Here is a 20,757-nt window from a genome sequence, read left to right on the forward strand (position 1 = left end):
ATGCAAACTTAAGTAATGAGTATGTTGAAGTCTGTTCTGATTACTTTGTGTGTTAATACAAATAAGTATTTTGGAAGGGAGATAGGAATGTTTTAGAATTCTGATCTTTTACTTCTTTTTGACATAAATTTCTTCAGGTCCCAATGGTGCTGAGTGTCAATGCCCATCGGGAGGCCGCTGGTATTTGGCAAATGGAAACAAACACTGCATTACAGACAATGGGACGAGATGTGAAGGGGTACAGTTCACTTGCCTTAATGGGCGGTGCATCTCGGAGAGGTGGAAGTGTGACAATGACAATGACTGTGGGGATGGCAGTGATGAGCTGGAAAGTGTCTGTGGTAAGACCTTTTTGGTCCCTTTGCTATTCTTTGAAAGCAACTTGCAGGGATTTCAAGGGCTGGGAAATGATACTGTTGGGAAAGTTGATTACCAAGTTTTGTTTACAGATATTGGATTTAGGATGGACATGCAAATGATTGCATCTAGGAATGCTGATTATTACTATTACATATTTAGTACATTGCCCAAAAATATACATAATACAAGGGGTAAGAAGACCCAGTATTGCACTCCCTTGGAATTCTTTCCCTACTCTCCACTTCCATTTTCAAGTGCATTATGGTACAACAAACACAGAGTTGTGAAGTCTACTATTACTGTTTCTTTCTAAGAAAATCTGCTTGTTTTTTCTAGGGCTCAGATAAACAGGTGTATCGAGAGGAATGTAAAGGCAAAAGAAAAGGAAATATCTTCTTTTCCTCATACTTGATTTGTTTTTTTCAAAGAGTAGAAAAAAGTATTTTGCCTAATCTCACTAATTTAAGATGCCATCTACTTTTCATATAGTCCATTTTGCAGCAAACCTTGTTCTGGGAGGTGAATTCCAAAGCTTTCAGAATTCTTTGGCTTCCTTTTTTTTTCTTGTAGAAACTTAAGATCCTACTTTAGTGAATATATTCCTCCAATCTTTTGTCCTTTTTCCTAGCATTTCACACTTGCCAGCCAACAGCATTCACCTGTGGCAATGGGCGTTGTGTCCCTTACCATTATCGCTGTGATCACTACAATGATTGTGGAGACAATAGTGACGAGGCAGGCTGCTTATTCCGAACTTGTGACACCAACACTGAGTTTGCTTGCAACAATGGGAGGTGCATATCCCTGGAATATGTCTGCAATGGTATCAATAACTGCTATGATAATGGCACTACAGATGAGAGGAACTGTCGTAAGTCCATCATAACCATCTATGATGCTTGAGGATTTGAAACCCAAAATACATGAGATAAAATCCCCAATTATTGAGCATATGGATTGTCTCTAGGCTCCTTTTTTGGCTATTATTAAATATTTTTAGCATTGTTAGTCACCATTTTATTTATGGAAGAAGATATTGAAATCTAGAAAAGTGAAGTGATTTGTTCAAAGTTACACAAATAATTAATGGCACAACCAAGATTAGATCCATTTTTTCATGATGTTTCTGCACTCTTTTTATGTTATTCAGTGCTGAACAAACATCTTTTCAACTAATGCATGTTCTACAATTTTTGTTACCAAAATATACATTTTTTTGTTTTGATTCATTTAGTAGCCTGAAAGTGATCTAAATCTTGGTCTTATTTTTTTTAATCATTTCAAGCTGATCGAACATGCCAGTCTGGATTTACAAAATGTCAGAACACAAATATTTGTATTCCTCGTACTTATCTTTGTGATGGAGATAATGATTGTGGAGATATGAGTGATGAAAGTCCCACTCACTGTGGTGAGTTTACAATGCTTTACTCATTTTCAGTTTTTAAGGAGTTAGGACATATTTAATAATAGAATTGAAAGAATTTATTATTATTTTAGAATCGTCAAACTGTCATCTTAGAAGCAGCCACCTAAGAAACTTCTGTGAAGGTCAAAATTCCTCTCCTGATTCACATTTTAATTAAATTAATTCAGTCTTATGAAGATGTTATGGTCTTCAATAGTACCCTATTAAAAGACTAAAAAATCCCAAAATTTATTTACTTAAAATTATTTATAAGTTATTTACTCAAGCCATTTCTTTGGTTTTTAAGATTTAAATATGGTTTAAAATATAAATACCCCTCAAATTATATTATGTATCTTAAGCAATCACCTTGATTGAACTGGCCATTGTTTTCACAGTTTATATGTGTATATGTTTCTTACTAGTAACAGCATTTATCAAATACTTTTTAGGTGTTTGCAACCCAAGCCTTTTTAAAGTATCAATTATCCTTGAGATCTGTAATGTATGAATTTCTTAATTAATATGCTCTTCTGACCAGTGTCCAAGAGTAGAAAGCACAGAGTTAATAATAAAAGAATCATAAGACCTGAATGCAGGTGTGAATCAGAGATACAGGTATCATTAAGAAGTAGATAATAAATAGGGCAATCTTTGGGCTCTTTGACTCATTATCGATTTTTTCCCCTGCTTATTGACTATTGATCTCATAGATTCATTGAAGCCATGATATGATAATTCATCTACCTCTAAGATCTAAGAGATCCAGGAAAGAAATCTGAATTAAGAGCTAAACATGTATATAGTTAAAAGGACCTATAATTGAGAATGAATGAAAGGAGTGGTCTGCCTACTTCCTAGGTCTAGAGCATATAGTCTAGCCATGCATCTTTCCATTTTGCTACCAACAAACGTAGAGACACATTAGAAGCTGTAATGATAGTAGATAGACAGGGTAGGCAAAATTTTTGAGCAACAAGCTTGTGTTTCATTCAAAGACTTTGTCTTCTCTCTTCCTGTAGTCTCTCTGACTTGTACCAGCAATGAGTTCCGTTGTACATCTGGGCGCTGTATTCCTGCTCACTGGTATTGTGATCAAGGAGTAGATTGTGCTGATGGCTCTGATGAACCTTCTTCTTGTGGTAAGAAAGGAGTAAAACTTGAGAAGTATTAAAAGGTCATTGATGACCTAGAGCAGGAGTTCTTAATTTGAAGTTCATGGAAATCTTCCAAGAGTTCTGTGGGTAGTTCTATGAATTTGGATGGGAAAACTGTATCTTTATTTTCACTAATCTTTGGCTTCCTTGGCAATCCTGTGTATTTTATTTTATGCATTTAATAATGTGATTCTGAGAAGGGGTGCACAGGCTTCAATAGACTATCAAAGAGGTTCATGAAACAAAGTGGGTTAAGAACTCCTGGTCTACATCTGTACCTAGAGAGAGAGGACTGTGGGTACCGAGTATGGATCACAACATAGTATTTTCACTTTTTATTGTTGTTGCTTGCTTGAATTTTGTTTTCTTTCTTATTTTTTCCTTTTTGATCTGATTTTTCTTGTGCAGAATGATAATTGTGGAAATATGTATAGAAAAATTGCACATGTTTAACATATATTGGATTACTTGACGTCTAGGGGAAAGGAGGGAGAAAAAATTTGAAACACAAGGTTTTGCAAGGGTTAATGTTGAAAACTATCTGTGTATGTGTTTTGAAAATGAAAAGGTTTAAAAAAGCTTAAAAAAACTCCTGGACTAAAGGATGTATTGTGACATAGAAAGTATCTTTTCATTCTCCTCTGTCCTCAGTTGTGGTCCTTCTTCTGAGGCTCCCTAGAGTAATTAGATGTTTTCCAACACTTACTTTCTCATCATTCTGTGTTTTCTTTGTTACTGTATGGGGGTTGCAGGACTACTGCTGAGTTGACTTGAAGCCCATCATGACTATTAATATAGTCTTTCCATGAGAAGAGAATAAGTAATTTTAAACCATTTTTTGTTTTGTGTATATATTTGGAAGGTTAGTGAAGTCTAAGAACTCTTTCCTGGGAATAATGCTTATATATATATATATGATTACAAAAACTCCAATTATACTGAAATAGAGTTATCAAAATTTATTTTTGAAAATTTTCACTGGCTACAGGTTAAGACTCTTTGCTTTGGAGAGATTTTACTGTTAATTTCTCTTAATTATGATATTTGTGACTTTGGGATGCTGGTATTTGACGTTTAGAATGCCTGGATTTGAATCTTAACTACTTGCTTACTAGCTTACTTACTGGCAAATCATATAACTTTTCTGAACCTAAACTTCTGTTTCCTCATTTATAAAGATGGGAAAATATTACCTATGTTATCTATGTTAAAAACTTGTTATGAGGTTCAAATGAAATACAGTAGAGTATATGAAAATCATGATATGCCACAGAAATGTCATTCATTTACTATGTAAAAATAATATTTAATTTTCCCCAGTTAAATGTAAAAACAATTTTAACATTCATCATTTCTTTCATGTTTTGACTTTCAAATTTTATTCTTCCCTTCCATTCTTTCCTCTCCCCGAGATGGTAAGCAATCTGATATAATCATGTTTAATCATGTAAAACATTTCCATTTTAGTCATTTTGTAGAAGAAAACTCTAATTAAAAAAGAAAGTTACCAACAACATATTTTATTCTGTATTCAAACTATCAGGTTTTTTTTTCTGGAGGTGGATAGCATTTTTTTATTATGAGTCCTTCAGGATTTTCTTGGATCATTTTATTGCTGAGAATAGCCAAGTTATTCACAATTTTTGTCATACATTATTGTTACTATGTATAGTGTTCTGTGGGTTCTGCTCCTTCACTCTGTATCAGTTCCTATAGTTCTTTCCAGTTTTTCTGAAGTTATCCTTTTTGTCATTTCTTATAACACAAAAAATATTCCATTAAAACCATATACCATGATTTGTTTAGCCATTTCCCAAATGATAAGTATCCCCTCAGTTTCCAATTCTTAGCCAACACAAAGAGAACTACCATAAATATTTTTGTACAAGCAGGTTCTTCCCCCTCCCCCCCCTTTTTTAAAAAAAAAAACCTCTTTGAGAAAAGACCTAGTAATAGTACTGTTGGATTGCACAATTTTGTATCCCTCTGGACTTAATTGTAAAATGCTTTCCAGAATAGTTAGATCTGCACAACTTTACCAACAGAGCATTAATGTTCCAGTTTTTCTACTTCCCCTCCAACATTTATCATTTCCTTTTTTTTGTTGATTAATCAATCTGATAGGTCTGAGGTGATAGATCAGAGTTGTTTTAATTTGCATTTTTCTAATCAATAGTGATTTAGAGAATTTTTTCATATGACTATAGATAACTTTGATTTCTTCCTCTGAAAACTATCTGTTCATATTCTTGTACCTTTTATCAATTGGGGAATGACTTGTATTCTTACAAATTTAACTTAGTTCTATATATTCTTGAGAAATGAGGCCTTTATCAGAATTACTTGTAAAATTTTTATCTAGTTTTCTGCTTTCCTTAAAATTTTGTTTATATTGGTTTTATTTGTGCAAAACTTATAAAATCTAATATAATAAAATTATCTGTTTTACATTCTGTAATGTTCTCTTTATCTTGTTTGGCCCCAAATCCTTCCCTTATCCATAGATCTACAGGCAAACTATTCCATGCTCTTCTATTTTGCTTTTGGTATTACCTTTATATCTAAATCATGTACTCATTTTGATTTTTATCTTAGTATATGGTATGCCATTTATTTACTATTAATTTAAAGGCAAAGGGACAACAGAGTCTGACTAGATTTTCTCAGACTAGTAAAGGAGAATTAGGAATTGCTTAGTGAATATAGCTATTCTACAGATATGTCCCCCAAAATATGTTTCTACAAAGAGCATTATTCACCTGAAAAAATTGTCCGTTGTTCTTTTCATTCACACTAGTACATCATTATAGTTATATTTCATAGGCTCAGTGAGAAGAGAATGATTGGTAATATTAATAATAGTAGTAGCTAGCATTTGCATAGAGCTTACTATGTCCCTGGAGTTGTATTAAGTGCTTTACAAATTATGTCTCATTTAATACTTATAACAACTCTGTGAAGTAAATGCTATCATGATCTCTCTTTTATAGTTGAGGAAACTGAGACAAAGAGAGCCCAAGGAAGATAGTAAGTCAGGTGAGATTTGAACTCAGATTTTCCTGACTTCAGACCAAGCATTTCATCTATTGTGCCATCTAGTACAGAGAGTGAGTTGATCTGATGGCTTATCATCAAATTGAGTAGCTTCAAATAAAATAAAAAGTTAGTGAAATACAATTGCCTAATGAATATTGATATGTGTTTCCTAGGCTTGGACCCATAAATGCCCACTTTTATGAATTTTTGGTTTCTTTAGAAACCAAATCTGTTTAATCTAACCAACCACATAAATAGAATAAAGGTTATTAATTTTGCAGTGTCTCATGTGAGAACTTGTAGAGCAGACCAATTCAGATGTGATGATGGCAGGTGTATCCCAAGCACATGGACCTGTGATGGTGACAATGACTGTGGGGACATGAGTGATGAAGATCAAAGACACAGCTGTGGTATGTGGAATAAATCTTATCCAATGCAATGTTTCATCTATTAGAAATAATTCTAAGTGACCCTTTTATCCTTGGACAGTTTCATGCTTAAGAGAGATTTCTTTTTAATTGAATGGAGGTATTTGCATTTCATCCTATAATCATTTGATGTTCTCCACTTAAATGCTTTACAATATTTTTTAAAAAGCAACCCCACATTAATTTATCTCTAGTGCACTTAGCCAGCACAAGTAATTACCTAAATGGAGGTGACTTAATAAGGCTATCAATTTCTAGATAAAGACAACTCTTGAGTCTTGCTTTAGGAACAATTTTGCCAATAAATCTGCAATTCAAAATCTTATAATTTGGCTTTTAGCTGTATTTTGTGGGGGGTGGGGGTGAGGAAAGGAGAGGTTATTCCATCTAAGTGTCTCTATATGTCTCTAAATTGTAAGGCAGATTTTCCCATTGAAGAAAATTGGAATACTGGCCCAGATGCCTCAGGAGATTCCCTTTCTACCATAGGAAATTCATGGCCATGGAAGTTCGGCAGGTCCAACAATTCCTGAAAATCCCTCTTATGTGAAATGACTGTAGTCTATAGCTCAACTTCAGATGAGCATAGTAGAAAAGCTGGGCAGAGCCTATGAATTGATTTTGATGTTTTGTTTATTCCCCTGGTCTTTTGGGAAATTCTGAGCCACTAACAATGAAATTAAATAAAGTGACAGCATCTTTCTCTTTTTTTGAGATAATGAAACCATGCTAGAAACTCATTTGTTCTCTGTTATGTCATTTGGCTTCAGAGTTTCTGGCAACTCTACAGAAAATAAATCTCGTCTACTCTGTTTCTATGGGATTTTTGTTGTCATTGTTTGGCTGTTTCAGTTAAATCTGATTGTTTGTGGCCCTATTTGGGTTTTCTTGGCAAAGATATTGAAGTGATTTGCCATTTCCCTCTTCAGATCATTGTACAGATGAGGGAATGGAGGCAAGTAGGGCTAAGTGACTTGACCAGGGTTACATAACTAGTAGTTATGTAAGGTCAGATTTAACTCAGATCTTTCCAACTTTCGGGTTACCACTCTATCCTTTGGGCCACCTAGCAGTTCCATTTCTATGGGATATGTTATTATCTACGAATCTGATGAAATGTCTGCAACAATAAGAAATCTTTTACTATAAATTTTGTAATTACTTTGGAATGGAAGCAAAATGTTGCAAAAAGAATGCTGAACTTATAATTAGAAGACCTGGATTTGAATCTTAGCTGTACTACATCCTAACTACTTCCTTTGCTATTTCCTAGGAGAAAGGTAGATAGACCTGAGCCTGGAGCCAGGAAGATCTAAGTTCAAATTCAATCTAAGACATTTACTAGCTGGGCATTTACTAGCTTACCTCATTTTCCTCATCTATAAAATAGGAATAATAGTAATATCTCCCTTGAAGAGTTACTGTGAGGATAAATAAGATAACATTTACAAATTGCTTAGTATAATGCTTAACACATAGTGTCACATATATGCCTTATATTTATTTATTTTATGCTAATATATGTCTATGTTGTCTGCCCACATATAGTAGAGGGTACTTTGCATTCTAGCAGAATGTAAACTTCTTGAAGGCAGGGGCTTTTTTATTTTAGGTTTTATATCCTGAGTTCCTATTCTCCTTTCCTTTTCCCCTACAATGTGGTGCAAATCACTTATTCTTCATGAACTTCAGATTCCTTAGCTATAAAATAGGTATATCCATCCTTGAATATTTGCCCTATCTAGGTCAGTGAGGTCCATGGGAAAGAGTGCTGAATTTAGAGGCAGAAAAAAAACTAGTTCAAATACTGTTTTTGATGCCTATCAGCTCTTTGATCCTGAGTAAGGTATTTAATCTCATTTCATGGGGTTATAAGACTAAAATCCAATAATGTGTGAAAAATGTTTTGTATACTGCCAAGTACTACATAGAATCAATCAGTTATTTTATTCTCTACTTTCTAAAGTTATGGGTGTAATAAACTTTTCCATTTCTACCACTACACTATCTCTTGTCCAACCCCTTTTCTTTACTCAAATGGCCTCTACTCTAATTTAGTCCCTTATCATCTCACACCAGGACAATTGTAATAGTTTCCAATTTATACTCTCTGAGCAGCATTCCAATCCACACTCTGCCCCACTGTCAAATTAACTGTCCTGAGATCACTGTTGTGTGTGATTATATTATTGTCCTACTCAGTTGAATAAGAACAGTTTTTCACAAAATTTGTGATTCTTTGGATGTGCTTTGGTTTCAGCTGATCGCAACTGTACTCGTTCTGAATTTACATGTGTCAACAACCGGCCTCCCCTCAGGAGATGCATTCCCAGAGCCTGGATCTGTGATGGAGATGCAGATTGCAATGATGCTTATGATGAACATCAGAACTGCACCAGACGTCCTTGCACTGAAAATGAATTTACCTGTGGCAATGGGCTGTGTATCCGAAACTCTTACAGGTTGGTTTTGGTATGAGAGAAGCTTGATTCAGTCCCTTCACAATGCAGACAATCCTTTTATTTTTCTTTGGTGGATCATTATCATATTCCCTGAGGTAGCTGCTCTAAACCTTATTCCATCTTCAAGTCTGCCATCATCCCTCTTACTTTCTGCAAATGACCTTGCATCCTATTATATGGTGATTAAGACTATTAGACTCACTTCCATCAACTTCTCTTTTCTGAATCTCAGCTTTTCATGTCTTTTCTACTCTCTCTTATAGTATCATCAGTCTTATTCAGACCCTTATTACTTCTTATAGAGAGGCAGACTTACTCTGGTAGATAGAGATTAGTCTTGGAGTCAGGGAGCCTTCTGACATATACTGATTGTATGGTCCTGTGCAAGTTGCTTTACAGCTCACTGCTCCAAACAACTTTCTAAGTTTTTAAGTTGAAAAGTGAGTCTTGATGTACATTGGCAGGCAGAATCTTCTCCAGGAATTTCTCATGGAAACTACATTGCCTTCTAAGTGGGTGGGAAAAGGATGGGAGAAAGGGAGAGAATCCAGAACACAAAATTTTAAAAAATGTTAAAAAGAAATGAAAAAAAGGAAATGAAATGGCAAATCTTTGTGCCTTGCCCTTAAATATGTGTTAATAATGATAATAACTAAAATGTATATAGCACTTGAAGAATTACAAAATGCTTTATAAATATTTCCTTATTTTCCTCTGAGAATTAAGTATATTATTATCTTCATTTTACAGCTGAGAAAACTGAGGTAGAGAGAGGCTAACTGACTTGTTTAGTGTAAAGCACATATAGTAAGTATCTGAGACTGGAGTTGAACTCAGATCTTTCTGTCTTCATGTTTAGTGTTGTATCTGTTGCCTCAAAACTGTGTATGTGCAGGAGACTGTCTCCAGTTTCTAATAATTTTAGGCTTTAATTATGGATTGTTCCTTAGGATTTATCCTCATTTCACAGATGAGGAAACAATAGTAGAGAGTTAAAGTGACTTCCTTGAGGTCAAAATCAATCATTGGAAAGCAGAGACAGACTCAAAACAAGATTTTAAAAATATCTTTAAAAAAGTTTTTTTATTTCTAAAATTTTATTTTATTTTAGACTTAAATACAAAATAAGAAAAAAAATTTTCATGTGCACAGCAGAACATAAGAAAGGATTCAAAATATAAAGCAATAAGTTTCTATTTCAAGAAAACCCATGTAATAAAGACTGTACATTGTACTCAGAGCCATCCATCTTTGCTACTGCGTAGGGTTTTTTTTTTTTTTTTTTTGGTTGTTGTTGTTGTGATTTTCTAATTCCAAGTTTAGTACTCATTTCCTTACATCATGAGAAAAAAAGGCCAAAATCAGACCTTAGAGAACATCTGTCTTGAGTGCTTCATAAATGTTTTTCCTATTATTATCATATTATATTCATATATCAGTGTTTCAGTATTGTTTTTCTCTTGCTCTTCAGTTTAGTTCCAAACTATCTCTCCAAACTCTTCTTCCACTATCACTCATGGTTAATGAACATGTCCTGGACTTTTCTGCTACTGTGGCTTTGCTCAAATCTTCCCTTTTCCTTGTAATGCTTTCCCCTTCTCTGTCTCTTGAAATCCTACCCAGTTCATAAAACCCAACTTAGATGCCGCCTCCTTCATGAACTGCTCCCTGAGAGATCCCAGCTGGAAGCTTTGACATGATTTAGGAATCATCTAGTGCAATTCCTCATTTTATAGATGAGGAACCTGGATTTGAGAGACATGAAGTACCTTGTTAAAGATTGTACAGTTATTGGATTTGAAACCTGCTCTTCTATCTACAAATCTTGGGCTCTTTCTGTCAGGCTATACTGCCTTCTTTCAACTTGTTTAGTACTTTCCTTTTGGTATATATTTCCCTTGTTGAGCTCTTTGAAAGTAGGTACTATCTTTTGCCTTTCTTTATACCCCTAATACTTACTTAGCCTGGCACACGGTATTGTCTTCATAACTATATTGTGTTTATAGATGAGAAAACTATGGTAGTGATCAGTGGTGGTGGCAAACAGATGACATAGTGAATAGAGTGCTAGTTCTAGAGTCACGATGACCTGAATTCAAATCTGACCTCAGATACTAATTTGTGACTATGGGCAAGTCACTTAATTGTGTTTGCCTCAATTTACTCAACTATGAAGTAGGGATCATAATAGCACTTATCTTTCAGTGTTGTTGTGAGGATCAAATGAGGCAATATTTGTAAAGTGCTTAGCACAATGCTTAGTTCAAAGTAGGTACTATATAAATGCTACTTATTATTATTATTGTTTTTGTGTTTTCATCAATATCATCATCATCTTAATTATATTCTCGAAGGGCTGTTTGATTTTGTCACTGGCTTTCACCTTTCCGGTGGATCCTCTTCTACCCCTAATGCCAATTAAATGAATGAATAAATGAGCAAATGAAAAAACATTTATTGATGAACTTATCATGTGCCATGCAATGTGCCATGCAATATATAAAGTATCAGAGCTACAAACACAAGCAAGCAAGATGAATTTGCAAATGTTGGGGAGGGAAAATGTATTTAGGACAGAGAAATCAAAGGGAGTAGAGAGTGGAGACATGGAACAAGTGACTGGTGTGTCCTTTCCAGGAAGAGTAATATTGATTGATTTTTCATAATTTGAGTTGGAAAGGGACGTGGGATTGGACAAGATACAATGAATACTTAATCATCACAAATTAGTGTCATGGGGTAGGAGCTTAATCTTTGCTTAAGCCTCTGAGATGGAAACATCTCTTCCAGCATCTATGTTGATCTTGAAAGTTTGCTGCTTGAGAGGGAGGATATTGAAAGTGATATGCAGGGTGACCCTGCTGCCCTCATTAAGTCTTTGCTCAATAGGAGCAGACTGGACTGACTTGTTGGTTTGATCATGTTTACCCTGACTTACTTCAAGGTTCAACTCACTTTCTTCTGATCCCTGAGATCTTTCTGATTTGCTAATATATTTTCTACTCCCCTTCCCTTTTTATTTCATATTCACTTCGTGTATGTTTCTTTTCTTATTTCTTAACATGTTGCTTCCTCCCAATGGAATGGAAGGAGGGCAAGAACTTTTGCTTTTATGTTTGTGTTCCTAGGATCTAGCTCTGTGCTAGCAGTGCCATAGGCATGTTGAATGAATGAATGAATGAATGACAAAAGAGACACCTTTATCTATGGAATCCTGCCTAATATGTGGATGAATAGATAATTTTGGTTTTTATATCCAAATAGTAAAGCTGGTTCAAATTTATATATTCAGTCTGATTGTATTCTGCCATCTTAAGTTTTAATGCTAAAAAAGTGGTGGTCCTTTTAGGATGACTCTTTCATGGTTCGTGATGAAAGCATCGCTTCCTTTCCCAGGTGTGACAGACGCAACGACTGTGGGGATAGCAGTGATGAGAGAGGCTGTGTCTACCCGCCTTGCCAGCAGTATCAGTTTACCTGTCAGAATGGCCGCTGCATTTCTAAAGCTTACCTCTGTGATGGAGACAATGACTGTGGAGATTTGTCTGATGAGCTGGAACATCTTTGTATCACTCCAGAAGCCACGTGCCCACCCCATCAATTCAAGTGTGACAATGGAAACTGTATTGAAATGACGCAAATCTGCAACCATCTAGATGACTGCAATGATAATAGTGATGAGAAAGGATGTGGTAAGTGCTCTAATGGCTTTGGGAAAAGGAAGGCTGGGAGATCAATTGAGGTTTCTTAAAGGTGTTGCTAAAAATATACATTAGGGAAAATTGACATGTGGTTAGTCTTCCTTGATAGTTTGAGTTTGTAAAATCACTGATTTAGAGAAGGATAGGATTTTAGAGGTCGTTTTTTTCAAACTCTTGATTTCCTGTTGAAATTGAAGCCCAGAAAGGTTAGAAAACTTGTCCAATGCCATACAGAGAGTATAAGACAGAGAGGGTCCTCTGATTCTAAAAACAACATTGTTTCCACTGTATCATGCCACTATCTTTTTTCTTTCTTTGATAAATTGGCTGTTCCACCATTCAAGAATATTTAGTCTATTTTTCAACTTCTTAAGACAGTTAAATGCTGTTCTTTTACTCTCTCATAAGTAAATGAGTATTTATTAAATACATTATTTCATCAATATTGCCTAAGTACCATGATGATTAGGATTTTACTATATGGTTGTCCTGGCCAAAGAATGAATTATCTAGTTGTCATTCTATTTGTCTCTTTTGGTTCTCAGTGTGCTCTCTGCCATTCTGGAATGTAACTTTTGTTGCCTGCTTTTGCTTTCTGTTGCTTTATTTAGTGTTGCTCTGCCTTTACCATAATACCTCAACAAAAGGTAGACCTGGGGTCTTGAAAGTGATGTACAAAGAGATAAAAGCTTGAGCACATTCTATCAAGTCAGAAAGGTTTCATATATGGGCCCAATAGCTCACATAGAGCCCAATGTCACTAACTTCACATAGGACACTATGTGTCCATTATGTGAAGACAAGCCTAGCTAATTTTGGAGAAGTTCATAATTAGAATATTTGCCACTATGATGAATTATAATGATGATGCTAAAACATGTCTCCACAGCTACTCATGAAAACTGTGAAGTATAAAAGGGTTAAGATCTGTATAAATGCCATTACACTAGTGATATGTTCTACTAGTAGCAGGTAGTTGATGCTGTGCAAGAGTGTTGGGCCCGGACTTAAGGAGATGAATCTTCTGGAATTTAAACCCAGCCTCAGAAATTTACTAGCTATGCAACCTTGGGCCCTATTTGCCTTAGTTTCCTCATCTATAAAATGAACTGGAGAAAAATTGGCAAATTACTCCAGTCTCTTTGCCAAGAGAATCCAGAATGGGGTTATAAAGAGTCAGATATGAATGAAACAACAGGAACAATAATATGTACTCACTAATACTTACATTAACAAAACAATGGTTCATTTCCAATATATTGAATTATTACTTGGCCTTATCTCTGTAACTAGAGTGTAAGCTCTTTGAGGGCAAGGACAATGTTTTATGCTTCATCTGTTTAGCCCATGGCATCATATTGAGCTCAAAATGAATACTCAAGAAATACCTAATACCTGAAATCTTAATGATTGAAATAGAAAATAGGATCCTTCTCCTATATAAGCATGCACTCTGGTAGAAGAGAGTCTTGCTTATTTGAAACAAAAGATTACTATCAAGTGCTAATTTCTAAGGTATAAACTCAAAGTGCTATGGTAATTAAGGGCACATAAAGTACAAAAATTAGCTTTTCGGGCTACCATGATAAGACATGTTATTTTTTTTTACATGCAGTTGCATCTACTTTCATTTAATAACTTAATAACAAGTATTGTTCAGGAAGAGATGATATGTGAAAATCATTAAGAATATTCCTAGATTTGACTTTGATTCAAACAATTTCCCATTAATTTTTTAGTTATGTTCTTGTTACTCTTCAGTTGTTTCAGTCATGTCCTACTATTTATGATTTCCATTTGGAGTTTTCTTGGCAAAGATACTAGAATTTGCTTTTTCCTTCTCCAGATCATTACACAGATGAGGAAACAGAAGCAAATGAGGTTATTTGACTTGCCCAGGTTTACACAGCTAGTAAGTGTCTGAAGCTAGAATTGAACTCAGGGAATTTTCCTGACTCCAGGTCCATCACTATTCCCTATGCTATCAATTTTTAGCAATAAAATCTCATTCTATTCAGAATAAGAATTTTATTTTGAAAACGAGTTGATCTCAACATTTGCAAGGCAAATGATCTCTTCTTAATTTATGGTTCTATTAAATTAAATGATGTTAAAATCTGAGAAATAATTTCAAATACCTATTCCTCCTATATGCTATTTCCCCTTAGTGGTTGACTGTTTTTTTCAGTGTTAGCTGCAATAACATACTTTCTCCAAATTTTAGGTATCCATTTAGAAGGTGATCTAACTTTTTTCTTTTTCTCTTCTTCTTGGTGTTCTTGTTCTTCTTTTCTCTAGCTATCAATTTCTGGGCCATCTCATGCTTCCTTATACTTCTCCAGAAGGTGGGCAGAGATAGGCAGATATAACAAGTGAAACTCTTAGTCAATGAATTTGATTCCTTGTCAGTAGCTCTGATGAATGACTAGATTGGAGAATAAGTTGAAAATATTGGCTAAATTAAGTTTTGGATTATCATTGACTTTCACAAATATATATAATTATTTTCTTGAACATTTAAAAATGGTTTTACAAATTTTAACTGAGCATCACTACAACCAATTAACTGGTTAGTAACCATATGTTAATCCCCAAATTTCAATATATACAAATATTATTATAATTTTTCAATCACTCCTGCATAACCCACATTAGCATTTTTTTATTCATTCCTTTTTCTTCTTTTTTCTCTTCACATGGTGATAGATAGTGCATACTTCATTTTTCTGGTTCTGTCTTTTTCCAATTTATGTTTTCATAAATGTCTTTATAATTTAGATGTATTCTTCAAATATTTACAGGGCATATTTATTAAAATAGTATTATCCAGACAAAAAATGTAACTAATTTGGGAACTTTTCCTGTGTACTTCCATATTATTCTCCAAAAAATTTTGTTTGTAATATCATGAGCAGTGACTGGTTGTATATATTCTTGCCAAACTCTAGCAGCATGCAGTCTCATTTCTTTTAATGATTTTTGCAACTTTTGACAGGTGTGAGGTAAGGTTCATTTTTCCTATTACCATAAGTATATATTATTGACAATTGGCTCTAATCAAATGAAAATATTCATTTTTACTGATGTATAATGGGTTACTCTTTGACTGTTCCAATTGTGTGAATAACTAATAACTTTCTTCTGTAGGCATTAATGAATGCAATGACCCTTCAATTAGTGGCTGTGACCACAACTGTACAGACACCCAGACCAGTTTTTACTGTACATGTCTCCCTGGATACAAACTCATGTCCGACAAGAAGACCTGTGATGATATTGATGAATGCAATGAAACTCCATCTGTCTGTAGTCAGATGTGTGAGAACACAGTTGGGTCCTACATCTGTAAGTGTGCCCGTGGCTACATCAGGGAACCAGATGGAAAGAGATGCCGACAAAACAGTAACATTTCACCCTACCTCATTTTTAGCAACCGCTATTATCTGAGAAATCTGACTGCAGATGGTCAGTCTTACTCCCTAATTTTGCAAGGACTGGGCATGGCAGTGGCATTGGATTTTGATCGGGTAGAACAGAGGTTGTATTGGATTGATTTAGAAAAACAAGTCATCGAGAGAATGTTTTTAAATGGGACAAACAAAGAGACAGTCATAAACAACAATCTACCTGCTGGGGAAGGTCTGGCTGTTGATTGGGTTGCCAGGTAAGAGTATTTATAATGTTCCTAAAATATAAACTAATATTAAAAGTTGCTATCATTGATTAATTTAAAAAAAACCAAAACTTCCTTTACAAACTTATAACTTTATCAGGACGAAAATTTTATCTTGTAGTGTACTAATGATTATAATCATGACTAATGTTTATATTAGAGTTTTAAGGTTTGTAAAGAGATTTGTTTGTTCTATTTCATTTGATTCTCCCATCAAACCTATAGACTAGGTGCTTTATTATCCCAATTTTACAGATGAAAAAAACCAAGTCAGGTAAAGGTGAAATGACTTACCCAGGGTCAAATAGCTAGTGAATGTCTAAGACAGAATTTGAATTATGTGGTAATGTATTAATATTAAATTAAATTTTCAATTAAAATACAAGTAACTATAAATTTAGCATCAATATCTTAAATAATTTTGTAATCCTTCATATCTAAATCTATATATAGAACTACATATATAACTATGCATATATTTGTATATGAATAACTTTATCTACATATATCGCTATTCCTATATTTGTATACATACACACATATAACTATACATATGCTTATATATACATAACTATAGTTCTATGTCATTCTAACATATAAATATATAGTATATAAGTTATTTGTACCTCTACCTTTTTTATTAGCTTTTATATATGATCATTATTTTTTGTGTGTTCCTCACTTTGTTATTCTTAATGGCTTTATATCATTTTAATATATATATATATGCCATTTGTTCAGCTGCTCTTTTAATGTTGGACATCTCAATTATTTCCAGTTTTCTCCTATAAATTGTCTTTTTATCTTAAATCATAATTGATGTCTTCCTATTTTTTATAATAAGAATGTAGTTAATTTTGGCTCTTCTTTTGATTTATTCCTTAGTGTCTCAGACTTTTTGGCTCAAATGTTTAGGATATCACAGTTCTCAAGTCCAAAGGCCTATTTAAAAGAAAAAAAAGTATCCCTCATATTTTGGGGTATGAGGAGGTTGAGGGAGGGAGAGAGAATGGTAGTATGCTTTTAGAAACTTCTCAATAATAATGAATTAGTAGTAATAGAAAAGGTAATTATTTCTATTCCTTTGCCAATTTAACAGACTTACTTTGGGCACAAAATGGAACATCTGTTGTTCCTTCTTTGGAGTCAGTGTGGCAGTCTTATCAGCCCTCCTAAAATCTGAAATTTTATATGGGGTGCTAACATTCTTAGATACTACAATCTTATGATGCTAGATGTGTCTCACATTATTTTTATTTTTTCAAGATTATGTGTGATGTTTAAATGCTATGTCAGTATTATTCTATTTTATTCTGTAGAAGACGTGTGAGCATACTTTACCTAACATGGCTAATTGACATGCTGATTTAATAGTAGGAAAAATTGTTATTTGAGCAGTTAATTTTATAGGAATAATGTTTTAAGTGCATAATTTCTTACATTGTGGGTCTTATGACTTTATGATTGGGTTTGTTTATAATATATATCATACTAATAAAATACTAAATTATTATTGCAAAATGGCATTAGTCAAAACAAGGGGAGCTATGTTTATGGTATTTGTATGACACCTTTGTTTAATTATCATGAGTTATAGAGATGTTTCACTATCAGTGCTCTTGAAGGAAGACATTGTTTGAGATAAAGAATTTTAGCTATTAATGTCTTTATAAATAGAAATGTTGAGTTCCTTTTTCCATACAAAGGACATGTCAAAGTACTATAATTTGAGATAAGACAGGATGGCATAAGAAGTACAATACAGCCTATATCTTCCCTTTCCCTCCAGCTGCTGACCTTTTAAATGTTCCAAAAAGGAGAAGATATAGAATCGCATAATGTTAGATATCTGGAAGGGACCTTATCAAATCCAGTCTTCTAATTTTACAGATAAGGAAACTAATGTCCAAAGAGATAAAGTGACTTGGAGATATGAAAGAAATGTACATCTTTGTAAAGAGAAATAATTGATTGATAGCAGATTCAAGACTAGAATCTAGTTCTCTTTTCATAGTCCAATATTATTTCCCTTATACTATGTTGCTCAATATTCTTTGTCATTGATGTCTTGTTAATTTTCCAGAGATGGAACTTGATAAAGGCACAATGTCTTTGTGAATTATAATGATACTGAGAAATTATGGATTCCAACCCCCCATGGCTTTTTTCAGAGAAAATAGCATAATGATATTCCAAGTTGCTGCCAGACATTATAAAAGAATTGGGCATTTACTTGGGCATTTACTTGGCTAGAGTGAAGAATTCTGTGTAGCAGAGTGACAACTACATTTTTTTTCAGTTGTATGAGATAGTTCAATTAGTCAATGTTCTTGTTTTGTGATCAAAAAGAAGAGAATAAAAACCAATAAAGTTGGAAGTTGAAATTTCTTGGATCTCATCCAAATTGGATCACATTTATATCATGACAATTTTTTTCAGTGCTGTTGGGAATGCCCATTGTTGACACAAATCTTACTTTCAGAGCCCTCATTCTTGATAATAGCAATGTGCTGGTTTTTTCCATATAAAAAGTACTGTTATGTAAAAACATATCTATTTTCAGTTTTTTGAGAGGGAGGAAGGATTGTATTGGCCTCTTGATGGTCTTTCAGGATTGGTAGGAATGATCTAGGAGATGGTTAATAAAATTTAAGAAGAATCTTGGACCATAGACAAGTGGAAATTAAATGGCCTAGAAAAAGACTGATCCTATGACTTCATTCATAACAAATTCTAAGTAAGTAAGGAGAAGAATGGTATAGTGAAGAAAACATTCTATTTAGCGGATCAAATGCTATGTCTGCTATTTATTTTCTCTGTGACCTTGTGCAAAAGTAATTTTTTCTCTGGATCTCAAATTATTTCCTCATCTGGAAAATGAAGGGTTGAATTAAATTATGACTAATGTCCTTTCTAACTCTAAGTATATGATCTTCCAAATCAACTCTCCAGATTTTTATAAGTTTATGTATGTACAATATTTCACTTACCTAACTAACCATTAATATAAACCATCCCCAATGTTTTCCTTTGGGGTTTGATACTAGATTATCACACCCAGAAATAAGCTATCTAATTTTTGTGGTGAACATCTGGAAAATCCAAACATAATATTTTAAGAAGGGCTTATCTGACGACGAAAATTACTTAGAATTTGGTTAGATTTATAAAGAAATTTTGATATTTGTTTCAATAGTCTTAAAAGCAATTTATATGACATCGACAGGAATTGAATTGTAACTAAAGTGTCCTTCAAGTAGAATTTTAAGGGGCAGCTTCCACTGAGTTTGTAAATCTTCTTAGTTTTATTACCTCTAAAGTGAAATATGATGAGAACTTGTTTTTATTTGGAGCACATCTTTTTAGTCAGATGGGGCCAATAATTTTTTACTTAAAAGAATATTTTCCCCCTTGTCTTTCATAGCTTTTCAAGCATATATTTTCAGTGATATAAGGAATGAGAAACCAAGAAAATGATCAGAATACTCATGTGAAGAATAGTCTAGACTTCTGTATTTATTTCAGAGTGAAATTGAAATCATGCTTTTGAGTCAATTAAAGTCATTAGAGATTAGGTATATTAGACACTGAAATATTTTTATAGAAGGGAAAAGATTTCTCAGAATTTCATCTTCTTTCCATTCAGCTCTTGTTTTCCCCTTTTATGTAGTTTATTATAGTATGACTCAATCTCTAAAACAAATGGCTTTAATTGATTAGAGGAGATGTATAAGCCCTGTTCACATTCAGTTCTGATTGAATCAATTGAAAAGTATTTTTATCTAATCAAAGCACAAGAGCATAATGGGTTGGTTTCAACTCCATTCTTACACTTATTTGTACATATTTCTTATAGCACAATCTCATGCACCCCAAATTATCTTAATTTAAGAAAGATTAATTCTTCATATCTGAATTCTCTCTTATCTCTGGCTGCTATTCCATTTAATAGTTGGATATGTAGCTCAACTATTACTTTTGTTGGTCTGTGCTGAAAATTGTGTGGGAAGCATGGATAAAATAACTGAAAAATTTCCCATTGTGCATTTCAGAAAGCTGTATTGGCTGGATGCCTACCTTAATTGTCTCTTTGTTGCCAATCTTGATGGCCGATTCCGCCGAAAACTAGCCGAACATTGTGTGGACTCCAATAACACCTTCTGCTTCCAGCATCCAAGAGGGATTGTCCTTCATCCAAAATATGGGTATAGTCTTCTTGCTCTAAGTAATATCAGTTTCCCTCCTTCATCTGTCTTTGCAAAGACTGTCCTAGCACTGACTTTACTGAGTTTTCCCTTCTATGGAATATAGTTACAGTGGTACTGACTGGGAGTTAAATGTTTATGTGTTAAATGTATTAAATGCAACTTGGACACTATGTGGTGGTATTTTTGTTTTCTTTGCAATAAGATACTTTCATATCTTTGTAGTTAAGTGTTGACCTAAAATAAAGAGGTACAGGCCCCAAATACTTAATTAACAGATTAATAATGACAAGATTTCCTGGAATATACATATTAGTCCTCTTC

The 20,757-nt window shown here is 33.9% G+C and overlaps 1 protein-coding gene across 6 annotated transcripts in view; it reads left to right on the forward strand.

Moving 5' to 3' along the window:
* The window catches only part of LRP2 (LDL receptor related protein 2), a 233,801-nt gene that overhangs the window by 148,984 nt on the left and 64,060 nt on the right, over nt 1-20,757 (forward strand). For all 6 annotated transcript variants that reach the window (XM_023499266.2, XM_023499267.2, XM_031960509.1 and 3 more), the window contains 9 exons: nt 138-341; nt 989-1,231; nt 1,646-1,771; nt 2,791-2,910; nt 6,243-6,374; nt 8,653-8,854; nt 12,251-12,546; nt 15,703-16,219; nt 20,281-20,433. In XM_023499266.2, coding sequence (XP_023355034.1) covers nt 138-341; nt 989-1,231; nt 1,646-1,771; nt 2,791-2,910; nt 6,243-6,374; nt 8,653-8,854; nt 12,251-12,546; nt 15,703-16,219; nt 20,281-20,433 — 1,993 coding nt within the window. The remainder of the gene's footprint in view (nt 1-137; nt 342-988; nt 1,232-1,645; nt 1,772-2,790; nt 2,911-6,242; nt 6,375-8,652; nt 8,855-12,250; nt 12,547-15,702; nt 16,220-20,280; nt 20,434-20,757) is intronic.

This window comes from Sarcophilus harrisii, chromosome 3, assembly GCF_902635505.1.
Source record: "Sarcophilus harrisii chromosome 3, mSarHar1.11, whole genome shotgun sequence".
Lineage (NCBI taxonomy): Eukaryota > Metazoa > Chordata > Mammalia > Dasyuromorphia > Dasyuridae > Sarcophilus > Sarcophilus harrisii.